At 48.3% G+C, this 19,779-nt stretch overlaps 1 protein-coding gene across 1 annotated transcript in view; it reads left to right on the plus strand.

Moving 5' to 3' along the window:
- The first annotated feature begins 893 nt into the window (after positions 1 to 893).
- Positions 894 to 19,779, plus strand: part of LOC136644001 (retinal guanylyl cyclase 2-like) — a 38,864-nt gene continuing 19,978 nt past the window's right edge. Inside the window, exons 1-10 of the mRNA XM_066619458.1 lie at positions 894 to 1,497; positions 2,237 to 2,538; positions 4,513 to 4,870; positions 8,111 to 8,195; positions 13,248 to 13,344; positions 14,057 to 14,188; positions 14,726 to 14,806; positions 15,822 to 15,998; positions 16,251 to 16,407; positions 16,985 to 17,134. Of these exons, the coding sequence (XP_066475555.1) occupies positions 894 to 1,497; positions 2,237 to 2,538; positions 4,513 to 4,870; positions 8,111 to 8,195; positions 13,248 to 13,344; positions 14,057 to 14,188; positions 14,726 to 14,806; positions 15,822 to 15,998; positions 16,251 to 16,407; positions 16,985 to 17,134 (2,143 nt within the window). The remainder of the gene's footprint in view (positions 1,498 to 2,236; positions 2,539 to 4,512; positions 4,871 to 8,110; positions 8,196 to 13,247; positions 13,345 to 14,056; positions 14,189 to 14,725; positions 14,807 to 15,821; positions 15,999 to 16,250; positions 16,408 to 16,984; positions 17,135 to 19,779) is intronic.

The raw sequence follows: 19,779 nt of genomic DNA on the forward strand, positions 1-19,779 counted from the left end.
AGGATCTGATGTGTGCAGGTGCTGCTGAGATCTGCCCCTTCCTCTCCCATTCAGCCTTCTCTCTTCCCCCACCCAGAAACTCCCCCATTCTTGTTTCTCCCTGCCCTGTTCCATCCACTCACAGCTGCTCTCTGCCTAAACTGCCAGTTTATTTTCACTGATAGAGGTAGACAGCAGTGACAACAGACTACTGGCACTGTTTGCGGCCGCGGACTCAAAATGGCACTTTTGCTTGCCACCATATGGCCAGCAGAACAACAGCAGAACTGTGTTTCAATGTCATAAACAGCAGCCTAGTGGCATAGCTAGAGGGGGTGCAAAGCACTGAGTTTTGCAGGGAGCCTCACCGCAGCATGCAAGGGACCCTCCCCCTCCCCTTCAGAGCCATTCCAGGCAGGGGCAACAAAATGAAGGCACATGTTCCATAGGGAGGGGCTGCTTGCATGCTGTGGTGAGGCTCCCTGCAAAACTCAGTGCTTTGCACCCCCTCTAGCTATGCCATTGGGGCAGCCAAGTCCTAGTTAGGATTGCACTTAAATGGAAAAACCTGAACCAGAACCACACAACTCTGCTTAAGTAGTCAGGTTTTTTTTTTCCTCTATGCAACATTTTCTTTTCCTAGATGCCATTTGACCCCTTCTAGGTCATGCACCCGGAAAGATTCCCACTTAAAACTCATCTATCCGTGTCACCTGTAATCCACATTTCCACTCAACAGGACTTGCAGGAGTCAAGACTTTCACTCCATACTAATTGACACAGCAATGGCTATTCAGCTGAGTTTTTGTGAATTTTCTCTGGAGATGTCCAGGCATATGAAATGGTACCAGTTCATCATTCTGAAGCCTTGCAGGGTGTTTGCAGGGCTTTGGTGGATAACCCTTGGGACAATAATGCCTCCTCTTCCCATCTACTGTGCTGTCTTCAAAGTTGGTCTGATAGGCCCATGGACCTGTGACCCTTTTTTGTCCAAGGCCTTCCCTGAAGTGGCTACTAAGCTTGCAATGGAACGAATAAAGAAAGACCCTTCACTTAATGTTGCCCATGAACTGGATTGCACATTGTTGGAAGAAGACTGCCAGACTTGGAAAGCACTGGCTGGATTCATTGGTTATGAAAAATCCTTGTCAGCTTTCATTGGGCCCCTGAACCCTGGCTACTGTGACACGGCTTCCTTGCTAGGCAGGAGCTGGAATAAGGCTGTCTTCTCATGGGTGTGTGTGAACTATGAACTAGATGACCCAAAGTACCATCCAATGTTGATGAGAACATTGCCCTCTTCGACTGGGGTGCTCCTTGCTGTGCTGAAATATTTTAATTGGGCTCACGTTGGTATCATCTCATCCAAAGAGGACCTGTGGGTAGATACAGCCCATAAACTGGCCATAGCTCTGAGAAACGGGGGGCTACCTGTGGGGATTGTCATATCCACAGGGAATGGAGATGAAAGTGCTGAGGAGACTTGGGCAAAGATTGAAGCCACTGCTAACATCAAAGGTGAGTAGGGCCAGAGTGGTCCTGAATCCATTGCAGTGCTGGATCAGACTGTGATTGTGAAGTCTGCTGAGATCTCCATCTCAGTGGAGGTCTCTGCAGTGCTGAGAGGTTCCCACCAAGAACGCACCTCTCACACTCCCTGACCCAGTCGTGGAAGTGGTTCAGGGAAAGATAAACAGAGGGTGCCCTTTCCTTAGTTCGCCAGTGGGGCTGAGGGAGGGGTATGTCTGTTTTGCTCCCACTGCCCGAAATGGCTCCGAAAGGGAGGGGCTGCTCGCACGCTGTGGTGAGGCTCCCTGCAAACCTTAGCACTTTGCATGCCCTCTAGTTGCACCATTGATTCACACTAATTCTGGAACTGGAGAATGTGCAATGTGCCACAGTTTCCAGTTTGGTGAAATGCTCCACAAAGCAAATACAATGAGCTCATTAATACAATGAGCCCAAGTGCAGTGACATGTAGTTCAGAGGGAGATTCTGGGAACCAACAGGGACTTTTATTTTTACCAGAATCCCAGAACAATTTTATGTGATGACATAAGTGTTGCTTTGAAGGGGGTTGTTGGGGGAAATGGTGGCCACCAGCTAGCAGCTCTTAGGAGAGGTGGTATAGCCACCAGGGCCAAACAGTAGCATCAGTGCAAAATGCAGGAAGACAAGGTGGTTGGTTCCCACTGCAAGTTCCCAAGTTTTGCCCCAGCTTTATTAAGAATGTACCTCTTGAACTTCTGTCTTTCAGTAATCATTCTGTGCATGCATTCTGCTCTCATTGGAGGGGAGGAGCAGGCCACCCTGCTCACTAAAGCTCGGGAAATGGGCCTGGCAGACGGGAGATACGTCTTTGTGCCCTACGACACTCTCTTCTACAGCCTTCCGTACCAAAACCACTCATACTTCATTCTCGAAAACGATCGCATGTTCCGGGAGGCTTATGACGCAGTGTTGACGATCACTCTAGAGTCGGGAGAGAAGACATTCTATGAGGCTTTCAGGGCAGCGAGACAAAGGGGTGAAATAACGATGGACTTGGAACCGCAACAGGTCGGTAATGCCCACAGCAGCAATTTTTGCGTAGCATGCCACTTCACCAGCCCAGGTAATAGGGAGGGTCTGTTTCCTCGGACAGAAGAACCCCCAAGAAATCTAACATGTTTACAATTAGAATTTAATTGCAGGTTGGGGGGGGGGTAAGGCTTGGTAAGTAAAATACTAGCATTGTATGAAACATGACTCCTATATACAAATGGAACTTTTAGCAGGGCCAGCGTGAACTGGGAATGAGTGCCCAACTGGCATTCGACCAATACAGAATATGGTACAGAGCAGTGTTTCTCAAACTGTGGGTCGGACCCACTAGGTGGGTCACGCACCAATTTCTGGTGGGTCCCCATTCATTTCAATAGTTTATTTTTAATATATTAGACTTGATGCTACCATGGTCTGTGGTTGCATTTGGGGAAATGTGACACATCTGTACTTTTAACAGGTTACTATGTACAGGTGGAGCCTATTTATCCGCGTTAGTTCCATTCCGTGACTCGGCGCGATTAACAAAAAATGCGTTGTGCTAAATTCCATAGAGTTACACAAATACGCTGCAGCCTGACATTTCCGGATGGAAGGAAACTAAGGCAGCTGTTCTCAATCCCCTCCTTCGCCTTTCACAGGTGGGATGCTGAGCTTTTAAGAGTCCAGTCCCATGCATTTCTACTTAGAAGTAAGTCCCATTCCAGACAATGGGGCTTACTCCCAGGAAAGTGTGGATTGTAGCCTAAATCTCATACTTTGCTTGCTGGGAAGGCTTGCTTGTGTTGGTGATTGCCTGCACCATCGGGGGGGGGGGTTTGCTTGTGTTGGTGATTGCCTGCACCATCTTGGAGGGGGGAATTTGGCAAACACTCCCCGGGTTTTTTAAAGCAATCCCCTCAGTTGCTACTGCACCTGCCCCCCTGTGTGTGTGTGTGTGTGTGTGTGTGTGTGTGTGTGTGAGTGAGAGAGAGAGAGAGAGAGAGAGAGAGAGAGAGAGAGAGAGAGAGAGAGAGAGAGAGAGAGAGCGCTGCACCTTGCTGCACATGCTCTGGCTACAGAGGTTTTCCGCCCCCCCTTTCCCTCAGCTGCCTCAGGGGCTTCAAGAGTGTTACTGTTCCTTTGCAAGGGGAACCTCTTCCAGGGTTCCAGGGCTATTTCCCTGCCTGGGCGACGCAGAGCCTTTTTGCAGTGTTTTGAGCTGCCTTGAAATATGTCTCTTTCTCTTGGAAGGTGATCGAGACACCAGCGCAGGCAAAGGTGTGTGTGACTTTCAGTTCCCCACCCCATTTGCCTTGAGACAAATCCACAGATAAAAATTCCGTGCATAAATAGGCTGCACCTGTATATGCTTTTAACAATGATTGTAAATGGGACTTACTCCTGGGTAAGCGTGGGTAGGTTTGCAGCCTAGGATTGTTAAAAATGTTCTTGCTTGAGGATGTCACTTCTGGTCATGACATCACTTCCGGTGGGTCCTGACAGATTCTCATTCTAAAACGTGGGTCCCGGTGCTCAATGTGTGAGAATGACTGGTGTAGAGGTTTTGGAGCTGGACTTAGACCTGGAAGGTCTAGGTTCAAATCCCCACTTAACCATGAAGCTTCCTGGGTGACCTTTGACCAGTTGCTCTCTCTCAGTGGCAGCCTTGCCTACCTCACAGGGTTGTTGTGAAGGCAAAAGGAGGGAAGGAACCACATATTTCACCCTGAGCTCCATGGAGGAAGTGCGGTATAAAAATGTGAAAAATAAAATATTCAGAGTCCGATGTGAAGGATCAATGCCAATGTCCGGTGACCAAATTCATTCTACTGCAACTGAACCCTGACACGAAACTGGAATTTTGAGTCTGAATATTTGGATTTTTCACACCTTTGACTTTTGACAGCAGCAGCTCCAAACTGGAAACATTTGCTACTGTCCAAGATTTGAAAATGTGGATTCAGTTCTCAAGACAATCATTAAGGGCAAACCATTAATGTTTTCCAGGTCACTCCACTCTTTGGCACAATCTATGACGCTATTTACCTTGTTGCGAAAGCCTTCGCCAAAGCAAAGCAGCACAGAACAGCTGAGCTCTCTGGGACTGCGCTGGGCGAACATGTGAGGAACCTGGATTTTGCTGGATTCAGCCGCAGGATACAGGCGGACAGCAAAGGGAGAGCTCTGGCCAAGTATGTTATCTTAGACACGGACGGCAAAGGGAGCCAGCTCTTTCCCACCTACTTGCTGGTTACATCCTCAGGCTTGGTGCAGTCCCTGGGAAGAGCCATACACTTCCCTGGAAGAGGCCCGCCCCCAGCTGATTCCAGCTGTTGGTTTGATCCAGATGTGCTCTGCATCAGAGGTAATGAATGCAGCTCACATGCATTTAGAGAGTATTTTTGAGGGTGCGAAGCAGTGCATATGTATTATTTTGTCGCAAAATCCTGACAACAACTCCATAAATACTGCAGTACAAAATCATGTTGGTCTGTTAGAATTAAAATTCACCGTACAAAGTAGGGTAATACTCTCATTTGGGGCCCAGCTCGACATAACTAGGGTCACCAGCTCTTTGGGGAGGTCACCACCTCTCCTTCCCCACTTCTGCAAAAAGCACATTGGTGCCTCTCATGCTTACCCATGTGGAAAGAGTTAATGCTCCAGGACTGTTTGCTTAGTCTTTGGTATGAGCACTGGCTTCTGCCAATTAGAAATGCCCCTGGGGAGCTACTTAGAGCTTATCTCAACAAGGGAGAGAGAAAATAAAGCAATCACTTAATATAATTTAAGTTGTGCCAGAGACGAAGGTGGCAGCCAAGAACCCTCAAGAAGGGGGGGGGGCGTTTGTGCTTTCTGCAAGACTGCCTGAGCTCTCTGGTGTAATTAAAGGACTTCCAAGCATGTCTATGTACAATAACTTGGGGGCACATCTTGTTAACAAGGGCGAAGCGTGTAGGCCGAAGGTGTAGCTCAGTGGCAGAACACAGGCTTAGCATGCAGAAAATTCAGGTTCAGTCCTCTTGACTTCACTGGTGGCAGGTGATGGAGAGACCCTCAAGAGCCACACCACGTGCAGGTGGATGATACTGGGTGAGACAACCCAGCTAGATATTGATTCATCTACAGAGGAAGTCCCCCACTCGGAATATCCAAGACAATTCTTAGGTGGTTCTGTCAAGTTTTAATTCTAAGAGGATGGTCTCTCTCCCTCCACCCCACAACCTTTGCCAGGGTTTATCCTGACAGGATGGACTCCTCCAGGGGTGGCCTGATCCAGAACACTGCTGGATGTCATCTCCGGTCTCTGACCTACAAACCTCCCCCCCCCTTGCAACCCTGACTGTGTTCCTCATGTGCTGTGGTCAAACCTGGAACATAAGAGCATAAGAAGTGCCCTGCTGGATCAGGCCAAAGACCCATCTTGTCCAGCTTCCTGTATCTCACAGTGGCCCACCAAATGATTCAAGGAGCACACAAGGCAACAAGACACAATCTGCATCCTGGTGCCCTCCCCTGCATCTGGCATTCCGAGGTAGTCCACTTCTTAAATCAGGAGCTTGCACATGCCTACCATGACTTGTAACCTGTGATGAACTTTTCCTCCAGAAATTTGTCCAATCCCCTCTTAAAGGCAGACAATGCTTTTGTTCTCAAACACACTGACCTCTATGGTCTTCTCTATGGTCTTGGTCTCTTGTGATGTCACTTCTGGTTTCTGGGAGACTCTTCTGGCTCCTGCAGTTCTGTTTCTAGGGCAACTGCCTGTACTAATTAATTTAATTGTCTGTCCTGGCAGAGCTGACCAAGGAAGATGGACAGACAATTCATTACGACAGATAGTTGTCCTAGAAACAGAGTTGCAGAACCTGGAACACTGGCAATTTTCAGCTGCTGTGCTCCAAATTCCTGTGGCACACCTGCAAACCTCTCACAGCACCTCAGTGTGCCGTGGCACACTGGTTGAAAATTGGTGCACTAGAGTGAGGTGGAAGCAGATCCTTGTGGAAGGTATGAGCAGTGGGTTTGACAGAGGCAACAGTGATCTTAGCAGACTTGGGGTGGAAGGGAGGGGCTTCAGACCCCTTGCAAACAGCCACTAGCATCAGGTGCTCTCAAGGATGGGCTTGCAGCGGTCTGTCCACTTACACATAAGTTCTTTTGATTTGAAATGAATGAATGACAGCCCAATCCTAGGCATGTCTACTCGGAAGTAAGTCCCATTAGCATCAATAGGGCTTACTCCCAGGAAAGTGTGGAATAGGATTGGCGTGTGAGAGATTAGCGGGTAATGTCCACCACATTTGAACACAGAACTTTCCCCAGTTTAGAGACTGGTGGTGTAGGGCAGGAGGTCTGGTCTAGAGGGTAGAGCCTCCGTCTGCCCGAAGATAACATCCACAAGGTCGCCAGTTCGAGGCCACCGGCACCGTGTGACCTTGAAGCAGCTGGCAAGCTGAGCCGAGCTATTCCATCTGCTCTGAGCGTGGGAGGATGGAGGCCAGAATGTGAAACCAGGTCAGAAAGAAACATCTGAATGTTGTGGTTCTTGGAAGATAGAACCTTCTTTCAATTGTAAAAATCCCTTCGGGGATTTAATTAGCCTGCCTAGGTAAACCGCCTTGAATAAAGTCTTGAATAAAGACCAAGAAAGGTGGTATATAAATACCTGTATTATATATATTGGCAACCTTCAGTCTCGAAAGACTATGGTATCGCGCTCTGAAAGGTGGTTCTGGCACAGCGTCTAGTGTGGCTGAAAAGGCCAATTTGGGAGTGACAATCCCTTCCACACCGGGAGCAAGTGCAGTCTGTCCCTGGTCTGTCTCCCTGGCTATGGGCCTTCCTTCTTTGCCTCTTAGCCTCAGACTGTTGGCCAAGTGTCTCTTCAAACTGGGAAAGGCCATGCTCCACAGCCTGCCTCCAAGCGGGCCGCTCAGAGGCCAGGGTTTCCCACTTGTTGAGGTCCACTCCTAAGGCCTTCAGATCCCTCCTGCAGATGTCCTTGTATCGCAGCTGTGGTCTACCTGTAGGGCGCTTTCCTTCCACGATTTCTCCATAGAGGAGATCCTTTGGGATCCGGCCATCACCCATTCTCACGACATGACCAAGCCAACGCAGGCGTCTCTGTTTCAGCAGTGAATACATGCTAGGGATTCCAGCACGTTCCAGGACTGTGTTGTTTGGAACTTTGTCCTGCCAGGTGATGCCGAGGATGCGTCAGAGGCAGCGCATGTGGAAAGCGCTCAGTTTCCTCTCCTGTTGTGAGCGAAGAGTCCATGACTCGCTGCAGTACAGAAGTATACTCAGGACGCAAGCTCTGTAGACCTGGATCTTGGTATGTTCCATCCATACCATCCATCATCCCATCTACTGTCATCCCACCTACTACATTGGAATCCATCATCCCACCTACTGTGGGAAGTGAACATGGCGTTAGCTTTGCGGTCAGAAATACTCTGCTGAATACCTGTATTATTATTATTATTATGCCCAGCTTTAAGATAAATTAGAAGTTTGAACCAAGCACCAGCCATTCTGATGTCAGTTCCAACACAAGTCTTGTCCTCCTGCTCGATCTCTCTCTCTCTCCTCCCCCGCTTAGGTCTGGAGACCCCCATTGTGGTCCTGGTGGTGCTGCCTCCACTCTCCCTGCTGCTACTGGGATTGTGCCTTGCCTACCTCATCAGGTCAGAGCTTTTTCATTCTCTTTCTTGTTTTGAAAGACTCCCCCCACCTGCCAGCGGTGAGGTCTCTTCACTGCCAGCGAAACCAGACTTGGGAGTTCAGCAGTTTGGACTCCTGGCATCTCTTTCCTTAACAAAATGCAGCCACAGAGCAGGACAATTTGGACAGGGGCTGTCATGCCAGAGGAGGGAGTCTATCCTTTCCTCCACGCCTTGTTCCTCATCAAATATCAAATGTCCCCTTTGAAAAAGATACCAGCTTTTGGAGTTTCCAATCACACACACAGTTAGCGTGTGTGTGTGTGTGTGTGTGTGTGTGTGTGTGTGTGTGTGTGTGTGTGTGAGAGAGAGAGAGAGAGAGAGAGAGAGAGAGAGAGAGAGAATTGTTACTGGCTGATGTGGTGGGCTGATCCAGTTTGAGATCAGGGCATGGGAATTCTCTGGACCCCAATGCAGCTCAGGTCTTCCCCATGACTGCTAATTCCCCTGAGGAAAAAGAGCTCTTATCGGTACCAATGTCAGAATTTTTCCCCAGGGGAAATTGCAGCCATGAGGGGTGGGATGAGAATATAGACTGGCAGGAGCAAAGGGGGACACCCCTGCACTTCTGTCCCAGTCCAGATCCTTGTCCATGCCTAGTTACACATTATTTTTTTGTTTTAAAAAAACACTGATTACATGCTTCTTTTCATGCAGAGGTTCCCAAACCTTCTCTGTTCCCGGCCCCACTACAGTCCTCAGAAATTTTTTTACCTGCCCCTACAGTTCCAGAGCTGTGTCTCTCTTAGACGTTTTAAATCATGGGTGCTCACACTTTTTTGGCTCGAGAGCTACTTTGAAACCCAGCAAGGCCCAGAGATCTACCAGAGTTTTTTTTACAATGTTCGCGCCATCATAACATATAGCATTTATGTGTACAATGTATGTTGGTGTACCTTGAGCCCCACTGAGTATAACAGGACTTACTCCTGAGTAGACATGCCTAGGATTAGGCTGTGAGGCTGCAATCCTAGCCACACTTACCTGGGAGTAAGCCCCATTGAGTACAATGGGCCTTACTCCCGGCGTTCCCTCCCAGAGGCACCTGAAGGGGGGGTCAGCACTCCGTGATCTACTCATTTTGCCTCGCGATCTACCGGTAGATCGCGATCCACCTATTGAGCACCCCTGTTTTAAATGGTGCCCCCGTGAGTTTGCTGTGCTAACCTGGGGCACCACAGATTGGAACTGTGTTTTTAATGTCTGCTTTTCAGATACACAAAATTTGGGGAATGAAGAGATAGGGTATTGGAGCCGAACAGAAAGGTTCTGGATTGCACTTCCTGTTCAGGTGTGGAACATTTGGGATTCCTTGCACAGAGTATACCCAGCCTTAATCCAACCAGTCCAGCTGTTTGTTCCAGCCCAGAAATCAGTTGCCAAGAAGAATCCATTCCACATTTTATCCACTGTCTAGCCTGAACACTCTGCCTCTTTCCACTCGCAGAGGGAGAGTTGCTGGGAGGTCTAATTGGTGGAGGATTGCACAGGGGCTCCGAAAACAGATTGTTCCAAGTCAGTGCATGCAGGCATGCAGCAATTACTACAAGCCAGGTGTTCAAAACCCTCTGATAATTCAGGCTACAACTTGAGTTCACTGATTTCCAACCTAACCCCCCCCCCCCCGCAAAAATGCTGAGTTATTAGTTCTGATGTGAACAAAGGCCCAAAGGGCAATTAGTCAGGTTCATGATCATTTACACTGAATTCAAAATGGTCCAGATTCTTTTGGAACCTTCTCTGTAATGGGGAGACATTATGCTCTTTCAAGAGTCGCAGGAGGTCTTCACTTCTGCCTGAAGAAGAACTTGTCAGCCTGGCCCAGGGGGCCGAAACCCCAGCCCTGGGGCCACTTGCGGCCCTCAGGGGGGCTCCCAATTTGGCTCTCAGGGAGCCCCCAATCTCCAATGAGCCTCTGGCCCTCTGGAGACTTGCTAGAGTCCCTGCTGGCCTGATGCAACTGCTCTCAGCATGACGGCCAACTGTTCGACCTTTTGCGTGAGCTGTGGGACAAGGGCTCCCTCCACTGCTTGCTGTTTCACGTCTGTGAAGCAGCAGTGGCAGCAAAAGAAAGGCCGGCCTTGTTTGGTGCAAGGCCTTTTATAGGCCTTGAGCTATTGCAAGACCTTCATTCATTCATTCATATAAGTTCCATCGCTAATATATTCATTTATGTAAATTTGTTCAAATTTGAAATGTAAGTTAATTCTTTCTTTTCCCAGCCCCCGACACGGTGTCAGAGAGATGATGTGACTCTCCTGCCAAAAAGTTTGAACAACCCTGGCCTAGCCTATCACTGCAGGTTCCCCTTCCTTTCCGATAAAACTTGCTGGATCCTACCATCTTCCTTATCTTTCCATGAGCCCCTTTGAAATCCAACCCTTAAGGTCAAGCTAAACAAGACAAGACAAGCTAAACAAGACAAGGCCCACCATTTGGTGGGCCGCTGTGAGATACAGGAAGCTGAACTAGATGGGCCTATGGCCTGATCCAGTCGGGCTGTTCTTATGTTCTTAAGAAATGTGTCATTGTTTTGTTTTTACTTTGAAGTAAATAGAGCAGCTGAGCGAGAACGGATCTGGAAAAGGAACAGCGAATAAAAGTAGGGGGCCTTTAACCCTTTACTTTCATGCTGATTTCCCATCAGAAATCCTATTGAGCTGCTGTGGGTCTCTAAAGGGGCCATTTTTTTTCAAAGACACAATGCACAATTGCAGCAAGGAGGGAAATGGTTTAAAAACACTTCCTCTCTCTGCACCCTGTCCCCAGTCCAGATCTGGCCCTGCAAAGCTGCTCTTCCTCTAAAGTAACATGTAAAGAAACAGTGGTGGTTGCTGGAATATTTTTTCATGGGTGGGTATGGATTGGCAGCTCATTCTAGTGGCAGCGAAGTTAGTCAAGGGGGGGAGGAGGTTTATTTTTATCGTTCCTTTGGTCTCTCTCAAACTTCTCAGCCCATGTGGTGGCCACTTTTCACACACTCCTTTTTCCTTCTTGAAGTATGGGGGGGGGAAATAAAACATTAACAGATGGAAAAACAATTTCATGGAAACAAAACAGCTGCGGTAGCTAGTAATATACGAGTCTCCACTTGTATATGTAGGCCAGTTCAAGCCTTATTGAGCCATGGAGATCAATGGCTGACTTTGACTCAGTCACTCTTTCTCCCCTAAACCTGCGGCACAGGGTTGTCATGAGGAATAAAATGGAGGGGGGGAACCATGGCGCTGTCCGACAGTCCATAAAATATTAAAGTGGATGGACGGATGGTCTGACTGAACAGATACCAGCTTAACAGCAACCTCTTTGGGTAAGCCTGTTGGTTCACACGAGGCTTTGTTTCACTAATCAGCTTCTCACAGCACACGAGCAGTTCTGGCATCGAGTTTGGGAGTTATCAATCCAGACTGGACATTCTGCTTATCCAGCCAGCCCCAACAATGCTCATGACCCACAAGAGGAGCTGTTATTGCAGCTGCTCCTACTTGGCGCGGTGGTGTGTATCAATCTAGCTCAAGGGTGGTCCAGCCAGCAGCAGAGACCTGGTTCCAGAATCAGTTCAATGCAGATCAGATGCTACAAGAGCCATGGAACAGCCTCCTAGTTACCATGCGATTTGTCTGTCAACCACCCGTCTTAATAAAGATGACTGAAGCTCTTGTGGGTCTTCTGAATCCCACTCAGGGAGGGCTCCTTCCTAACAGATCCTTGTTTCTAACTTGGTGCCTCCTTCAGCTGCAGATGGAAGCCTTCTTTCCAGAAAACTAAACTGAGTCTAAATAACAAAAGCCACCCAGCAACTGTCTTGCAGATTTAATTTATTAATCTAGTGATTAACATTAGGGGAAGAGAGGTTCATGATGGGCTTCCTGACACTATTTAACTCCTGAACTGGGCATTTCAGGTCCTGACTTAACAGGGTAAGTGGGTAACCTTGGGATACCTTGTTCAAGGCCCAATCCTATCCAATTTTCCAGGGTGCAGCCACAATGCAGCCCTGAGGTAAAGGAACAAATGTTCCCATTCCTTGAGGAGGCCTATGTGACTGCCTCCCCAACAGAGAAAGCAGTGCATACCCCATAGGCACATCAGCACCAGCACTAGAAAATTGGATAGGATTGGGCCCTCAGTGGGTAACCTTGGGATACCAGTTGCTCTCAGCCTAATCTACCTCACAGGGCTGTTGTGAAGATGATTGTAGGAAGGGGTCCCCCCTCAAAGGCAGGCAGCACACAATTTAGCTAACTTCATCTACAGTATCCCCTATAGTACTCTCTACACTCTCTCATCTTCAAATTCAAATTACAAACAGCTTTTCTGCTCTTCCTCTTAACTTTAGGAGGTGTTTGCTGTTCAAAAGCTGGATTTCATTCCTGGTAGTCAGGAGAACATCTCTACCCATCAACTCCTGTCAATGTTCTCTTGTAAAAGTCCCTGGCCCCATCACAATCCTGTATCAAGTTGGCCAAACTCACACCAATATTTAAAATCACCTTATAACCCTCCATGGTCTGATCACTCTCGTAGACCCTGAACTTGCCATTTGCTTTTCCTAGCTGTGCTCGTGCGTCTGAACAGCCATCCAGCATGCTGACATTAAGCAGCTGAAACATTTCCCCATCATAGTATTTCCAGAGAAGCACCAAACCTTGCTTTTCAAGGTACAGAAACAGGCTCACCGAAATGAGTTGGCAACCTTAACAGACCCAGACGCTCTCCTCTTCCAACTCAGAAGTACCTTGTTTCTAGAAATGCACAATTTTCCAAAATGAGTAGTACCCTGCACATGCCTGATCTTGGAAGCTAAGCAGGGTCAGGCCTGGTTGGTACTTGGATGGGAGACCGCCTGGGAATACCAGGTGCTGTAGGCGTATAACATAGTCTTTCGAGACTGAAGGTTGCCAACCAGATTTACTACGAAGGCTACCAATAGTAGCACTCTTGTGGAAAGGGGATTGGTTTGAATTCCTATACGTGATTCCATAAGATAATTTCACTTTTTTGACTCTTCTTCAGGTTCAGTGCTGTCTATCGCCGAGGGATGAAGCGTTCGAAGAAATTATTGCTGACTTTGGATGATCTCACTTTTGTAAGCACCAGGCTCAGTAGAATGGTAGGTCCTTCAAGCACAGGCGTCAGATATAAAATGTCACTAGCATTTTATAAAAAGCTAAACTGAAAGAAATGCAGGGTGCTCTTCCTTAGGCGAAACCCAAGGGGAAACTGTAGGGCAAATCTGAGGACTTTCAAGGGAAGCCTAAAGGGTCTTGATTAGATGAGCAACACTTCTCTTTTTTTTTCTCTGTTCATTCTCCGCAAGTGATCCTAACCAATCAGGGATTCTGTACTGGATATTATGGTGTCACAATACTAATGTGACTTAGCCATGTGCTACTGTCACTAAGAAGCCCATTATAGTAAGGGCAGTGCTTCCTGTACAGGTTTTATGGGTGATCCTAGCCAATCAGGACTCATTCTGACAATCCACAACAATCCCTGAAACTTCACACTTGCCAAAGGCTTTTAATTCTGAAGATTTTCCTCAAAAGCGGGCTCCTTCATTTTTATTCAGCACTACTCTAGGTGCTGTCTCATGATTTGGGGCTTCTCACATTACCCAAGTACTGTGGGGGAAAAAAAATCACATTGTACTCACTGACATCACCTAAAAAGGGACCGACAACCATAGCATCTCGAGTTAGAGGACACGTTTACAAGCCATCCAACATGTCACTAGTATAACAACATGGAATACGAATGAGAGTTTTAGCATAAATATGCAGAACTTTGTAGCTCATAATCCCTAGTTTGATTTGCCTTCACAGAGGATGACTCTGGATAACCTCAGTGATTCCAAGAGCATCTCAGATGGGAAAAGTCTGAGATCTGCAACTCGCTCCTTGTCGGTTAAAAGCACAGCTATGACCTATGAAACCACCAATGTGGCTCTTTATGAGGTAAAGGGAACTTTGACTAAGGCTGAGATCCTATGCACACTTTCCCAGGAGTAAACCTCATTGACCACATTGAACTTCTGAGCAAAGATTCATAGGATTGTGCTGTAGATATGGTAATTGTGTACTCTTAGAGAGCCCTTTCCGTTGCATGAAGAACAGCCTACTATTGCTATGTAAGGAGAGTATTGAAGTTCAGTGGTGGATTCTCACATCCAAGTGCTTAATTTGATGTCTGTATGCTCAGTGCCAAGGGGCAGAATGTATGAACTGACTATACTGGAAAAGCGCTGAGGTGGCTGGAGTTGCACTGTAAGGTTTAGCTGTGGTGCTTGATCTGTGATGGACCATTCACACTTGCAAGTCATCATGTAGTCTTGTCACCAGGTGATGATACCTGCATGAATGAAGTTCCCCTAGAAGTCAGGGGGCTGTTACCTGATTAAACAAAGCTGATTAACAATATGGGTTCTATGTAAACCGCTTTGTGAATATAATTGATGATGATGATAGCAGCTCATCTATGTTTTTTGTGGGCAGGGGGATTGGGTGTGGTTGAAGAAATTAGAGTCTTGTGTATCCAGTGACCTGAGACAACGGACCACCTGCTTGCTAAGCAAGGTAGGAAGGGGAACTAAAGGAGTGAAGAACTATGTCAATTTCCAGATGTATTTGTGTGTGCCATACCTTCTCTGTGTCTATCTCCCCATCACTCTTTCACACACACACCAACACCACCTTCTTTCACACACAATATTCAGAGACCAATTTGATCCTTCCACCCCTGCTGATGCAGCTGTGCCAAAAATGAGCATAGGGTGGGGAGGAGTAGCTGATCTGGATGCTTTGGAGGGGTAAAGAGGATGATTTCCCCTTACCCCTCCATAAGCCTCTGGAATGGGTCTTCAAAGAGCTGTGCTAGCTGAGTGTAGCTGGTGCAAGACCCGGGGCAGGGAGGCTGCTAAACAAGGGGATAGGATCTGGCACGCGCCGTTACTTCTGGATCTACCACCTCTTACAGCCTCCCCGCCCTTTCCCTCCCCATCCAGCTTTGCCCCCTCTCCACTCCCAGCCCTCCCACACCTGGTCATGGCAGGAACCCACAACAGATGCAGAGCATTGCCACTTCTTGTGGCAGCGCTCCCAAAAATGGCCGCTGAAGGGGGTAGGTGAGGTGTTTGCACACTTGCAAAAGACTGTAAAATGCCAAGTATTGTATTACGTACCAATTATCATTAGAATACTTGCCATTCAAGGCAGTACAGAAACCTTGTGGTTCATGCTGCACTACTGCCATCTCGGGCCTCATGTGGTCATGCTAGTGGTGTAGCTAGAGGGGGTGCAAATCGCTAAGTTTTGCAGGGAGCCTCACTGAGGTGTGCAAATGGCCCCTCCCCCCCTTCGGAGCCTGGTGTACACCTCCGTTTTGCTCCTGCCACCTGGAATGGCTCCGAAGGGGAGGAACCCCTTGCATTCTGCAGTGAGGCTACCTGCAAAACTTAGTGCTTTGCACCCCCTTTAGCTATGCCACAGGGTCACACATGTCCTCTGAATCTGGGCATCGAAACCCAGGTGCCAAAGCATCCCTATTAGAAGAGCCCCTCAGACTCTTGCAGTTTGCCTCTTCTGTTCCCAGATGAGGGACGTGCGCCATGAGAACGTGAACCCGTTTTTAGGCCTTTTATCCGACGGGGGCCTCATTGCGATCGTGATGGAGTTCTGCTCCAGGGGGAGCCTGGAGGATTTGCTGAAAAACACAGACATAAAGCTGGACTGGATGTTTAAATCATCTCTTCTGCTGGACCTAATTAAAGTAAGGCCACTTCTTACAGCTCAGATGAGATATTGAAGCTCCAAGCTTGGGGGGAGGGAGAGAAGAAACCACTACTGCCCCCTACCTTCCCTTGTATCATCACTCTGTTTAGCAGCATTGGCACTCTTCATGGTGTCTGCCCCCCCTCTCGCCTTGCCCCTGCCACGGCTATGGCTGGCTGGACCGGATGGGTCTTTGGCCTTAGATTTGTTAATTGCCTGAACTGAAACATGAAACCCCTTAACTGTGCAGGGTATGAAGTATTTACATCATCAGGATCTTGCCCATGGGCGCCTCAAGTCCCGGAACTGCCTGGTGGATGGCCGGTTTGTACTGAAGGTCACTGATTATGGCTACAATGAGCTCCTGGCAGCCCAGCAGTCCCTGTGTATCCAGCCACCTGCTGAAGGTGAGGTGCCTGGCATTGAGACCCCAAAGCATACAGGGTCTAAGTCGGGGGTGTTCATACCGAGGGTCGAACGGCACTCATGGCACCGACTGAGAGCCAGACTTGATGTCATTAAGAAGGAAGTGATTTCCCTCCCCTACCTTCCTAACTTGTCTCTCAGGGTCTCCCTGCTTGTTCTCCACTCCTCCTCCTCCTCCTCCCACCCCTTTGCCTCTCTCTTCCTTCCCTTTCATACCTCCCAGTCCTTCTTCCTCTGCTGTGATCTGGTGGCCACCCACCTTTTGGTCTCTCCAAGATCTCAAGCTCTTGAGTTCCAAAGTCTCACAAGGTACTGAAAAAGCATTGGAGGTCTCCAAACTTCGGCCAGGCCAAGCTCTGCCTCCTGGGAAGAGACCTGCTGTTTAAAACAAGACCGCTAAGTTGGAATTCAGCCAATACATGCTCGCCATGTGGCGAGGGCCTTCATCATTTGCTAGTGCCAGCAGATGTGTTTTCTCCTTTGCTGCTGCAGCATAAAAGGGCTACTCTTTGAGGGCTGCTCTGCAAGCACAACCCTGAAGAAGTTGGTCTTTTTCAGAATTTCTTTGGACAGCTCCTGAGTTATTGAGAGATTCAGCCATGTACGTCAAGGGCACCCTCAAGGGAGACGTATACAGTTTTGCCATCATCTTTCAAGAAGTTGTCCTTCGAGGGCCACCATACTGCACAGCTGAAATCTCAGCCGAAGGTGAGCAATCGTCCTCTGGAATGTTCATCCACGTATGCCCACATGCCCACATGTGCAGTTGTCTCATCTGGCTGACCACAGACAGCTCAATTCTATCTGAATCACCCACCAATACAACTATGTCACCAGGACGCACACTGCATCCTGCAAGGGGGTGGTGGATCCAGAGGTCTCCTCCAGGTAAGAGAACATTTCCTTGCTTGGGGGTAAACATCCATTGCCACACTGGGTCTACTCAGATTTGCGCCAGTGATTTTGCCGGCGCAAGTCCGAGTAGATCCAAGAAGGTAAATCAAGGTCGGGAAGGGGGTTGGGATATTAGTGGAACTGCTGCTGCTGATACCGCCCCCTTCCTGGCCTTAACATAAGAACAGCCCCACTGGATCAAACCATAGACCCATCTAGTCCAGCTTCCTGTGTCTCACAGCGGCCCACCAAATGCCCCAGGGAGCACACCAGATAACAAGAGACCTGCATCCTGGTGCCCTCCCTTGCATCTGACATAACCCATTTCTCAAATCGGGAGGTTGCACATGCACATCATGGCTTGTAACCCAGAATGGATTTTTCCTCCAGAAACTTGTCCAATCCCCTTTTAAAGGCGTCCAGGCCAGATGCCGTCACCACATCCTGTGGCAAGGAGTTCCACAGACCGACCACACGCTGAGTAAAGAAATATTTTCTTTTGTCAGTCCTAACCCGCCCAACACTCAATTTTAGTGGATGTCCCCTGGTTCTGGTATTATGTGAGAGTGTAAAGAGCATCTCCCTATCCACTCTGTCCATCCCCTGCATAATTTTGTGTGTCTCAATCATGTCCCCCCTCAGGCGCCTCTTTTCTAGGCTGAAGAGGCCCAAACGCCGTAGCCTTTCCTCATAAGGAAGGTGCCCCAGCCCAGCAATCATCTTAGTCCCTCCTCCCTGCCTTGATCTCCACACAGTTCCTCCTGCCCACTGCCCACCCTCTGCACTGACTTCCTGGCACTGGGCTTTTCCAGAGGCTGCTGCCATGCGGCTGCAACTACTCCCCTTGCCGCGGTGGCCTGGCTGCACAGAATGGGTTCCGTCTTGTGACCACCATAAAGCATGCTATCCTCCTCTGGAACATGGGTTCTAGCTGTGCAGCAGGCTCATTTAACGAGACCTTTAATGACTGAGAGATACATTAGCGGGGCTCCAGAACAGTTGGTCCTTCAGTTCACTTGTGTTGATAGACAGAAGTCATCACTGGACACAACGATGTACAGTAGATGCAACTTCCTTACACCGTGTTTTGACGACAGGCTCCCTTTTAGTCAACTCCCCTTTTGATACATTAGCTACCTAGAATTAAAACTGGCCCCGAGATGACAGCAACACCATGCTCATTGGTCACATTTCATGAAACAGCCAAGGTCTCCACAAGAGCTTCACCCACATTTGCTCTTTCTCCTATGCACTATGCAGTGGTGTAGCTAGAGGGGGTGCAAAGCACTAAGTTCTGCAGGGAGCCTCACTGTGGTACGCAAGTAGCCCTTCCCTCTTGGAGCCAGGCATATGCCTCCATTTTGCTCACCCACCTGGAATGGCTCCAAAGGGGAGGGGGAAGGGCCCCTTGTACGCGGCAGTGAGGCTCCTTGAAAAACTTAGTGCTTTGCACCCCCTCTAGCTATGCCACTGCCCTCATGAAGCAACAGACTGATGAGTCCAGCCAAATGGCACTCATGAAGAAACAACTTCACCTTGATGGATATTTCTTTCCTGCTCCAGTGCCTTTAATCATTAAAGGTCATTAAAAAGTCATTAAATCATTTAGTCATTAAGAAGTCATTAAAATCACCCCAGAAAGGCCATTTTGAAAGCGAACCTCCTCACTGATTGGACCACAGTCTGCAAGCGACACTCAGTGCCTACCCCTGAGCTTGGTTGGCCAAGAATTGCAAATCAGATTTCACTTCCAAAAGCCTAATTTGAAAAATGACGATCTCTCTCACATGTGGGTCACTCATTTGGTGGGCTCAGGGTGGGTTGGGGGTCATCTGATGATGCTTCATGAACAGATTTTAGGGAGACATTACTTGTCTGGTCAATTCTAAGACTGCACCCCTAAAAGTGCAATCCTAACCAACTTTCCAGCAGCAAGGTAAGGGCGTGAAGCTCCAAGGTAAGGGAACAAACATCCCCTTACCTTGAGGAGGCCTCAGTGACTGCCACACAACTGCAGGTTGCAGCAGTTGTCAGTGCTAGAAAGTTAGTTAGGATTGGGGCCTTAGTTTACTTGCTAAGGGGTGAGGCTTATTGAGGTCAGTGACTGGCTTCTGAGTAGAACTAGGTCCAATGGGTACAAATTGCAAGAGAAAAGATTCTGATTGGACATCAGGATGTCCTGATGGTCAGTGTGGTTTGGCAGTGGAACAGATTACCAAGGGAGGTGTTGTATTCTCCCTCACTGGAGATCTTCAAGCAGACACTTGACAAGCACCTGCTGGAGATGTTCTAGGAGGACTAAAAGCAGGGGGTTGGACTAGATGACCTTTTAAGTCATTTCCAACTCTATGATTCTATGATAAAATGCAAGGATTGTGCTGAATGCCTGAGAGCTGGCTCAGCCATTTCCATCCATGCATCCATGGGAGAGTAGAAAGGTTAGAATGAGGTTTGATTGT

The sequence above is a fragment of the Tiliqua scincoides genome, chromosome 3 (genome assembly GCF_035046505.1).
Source record: "Tiliqua scincoides isolate rTilSci1 chromosome 3, rTilSci1.hap2, whole genome shotgun sequence".
Classification (NCBI taxonomy): Eukaryota; Metazoa; Chordata; class Lepidosauria; order Squamata; family Scincidae; genus Tiliqua; species Tiliqua scincoides.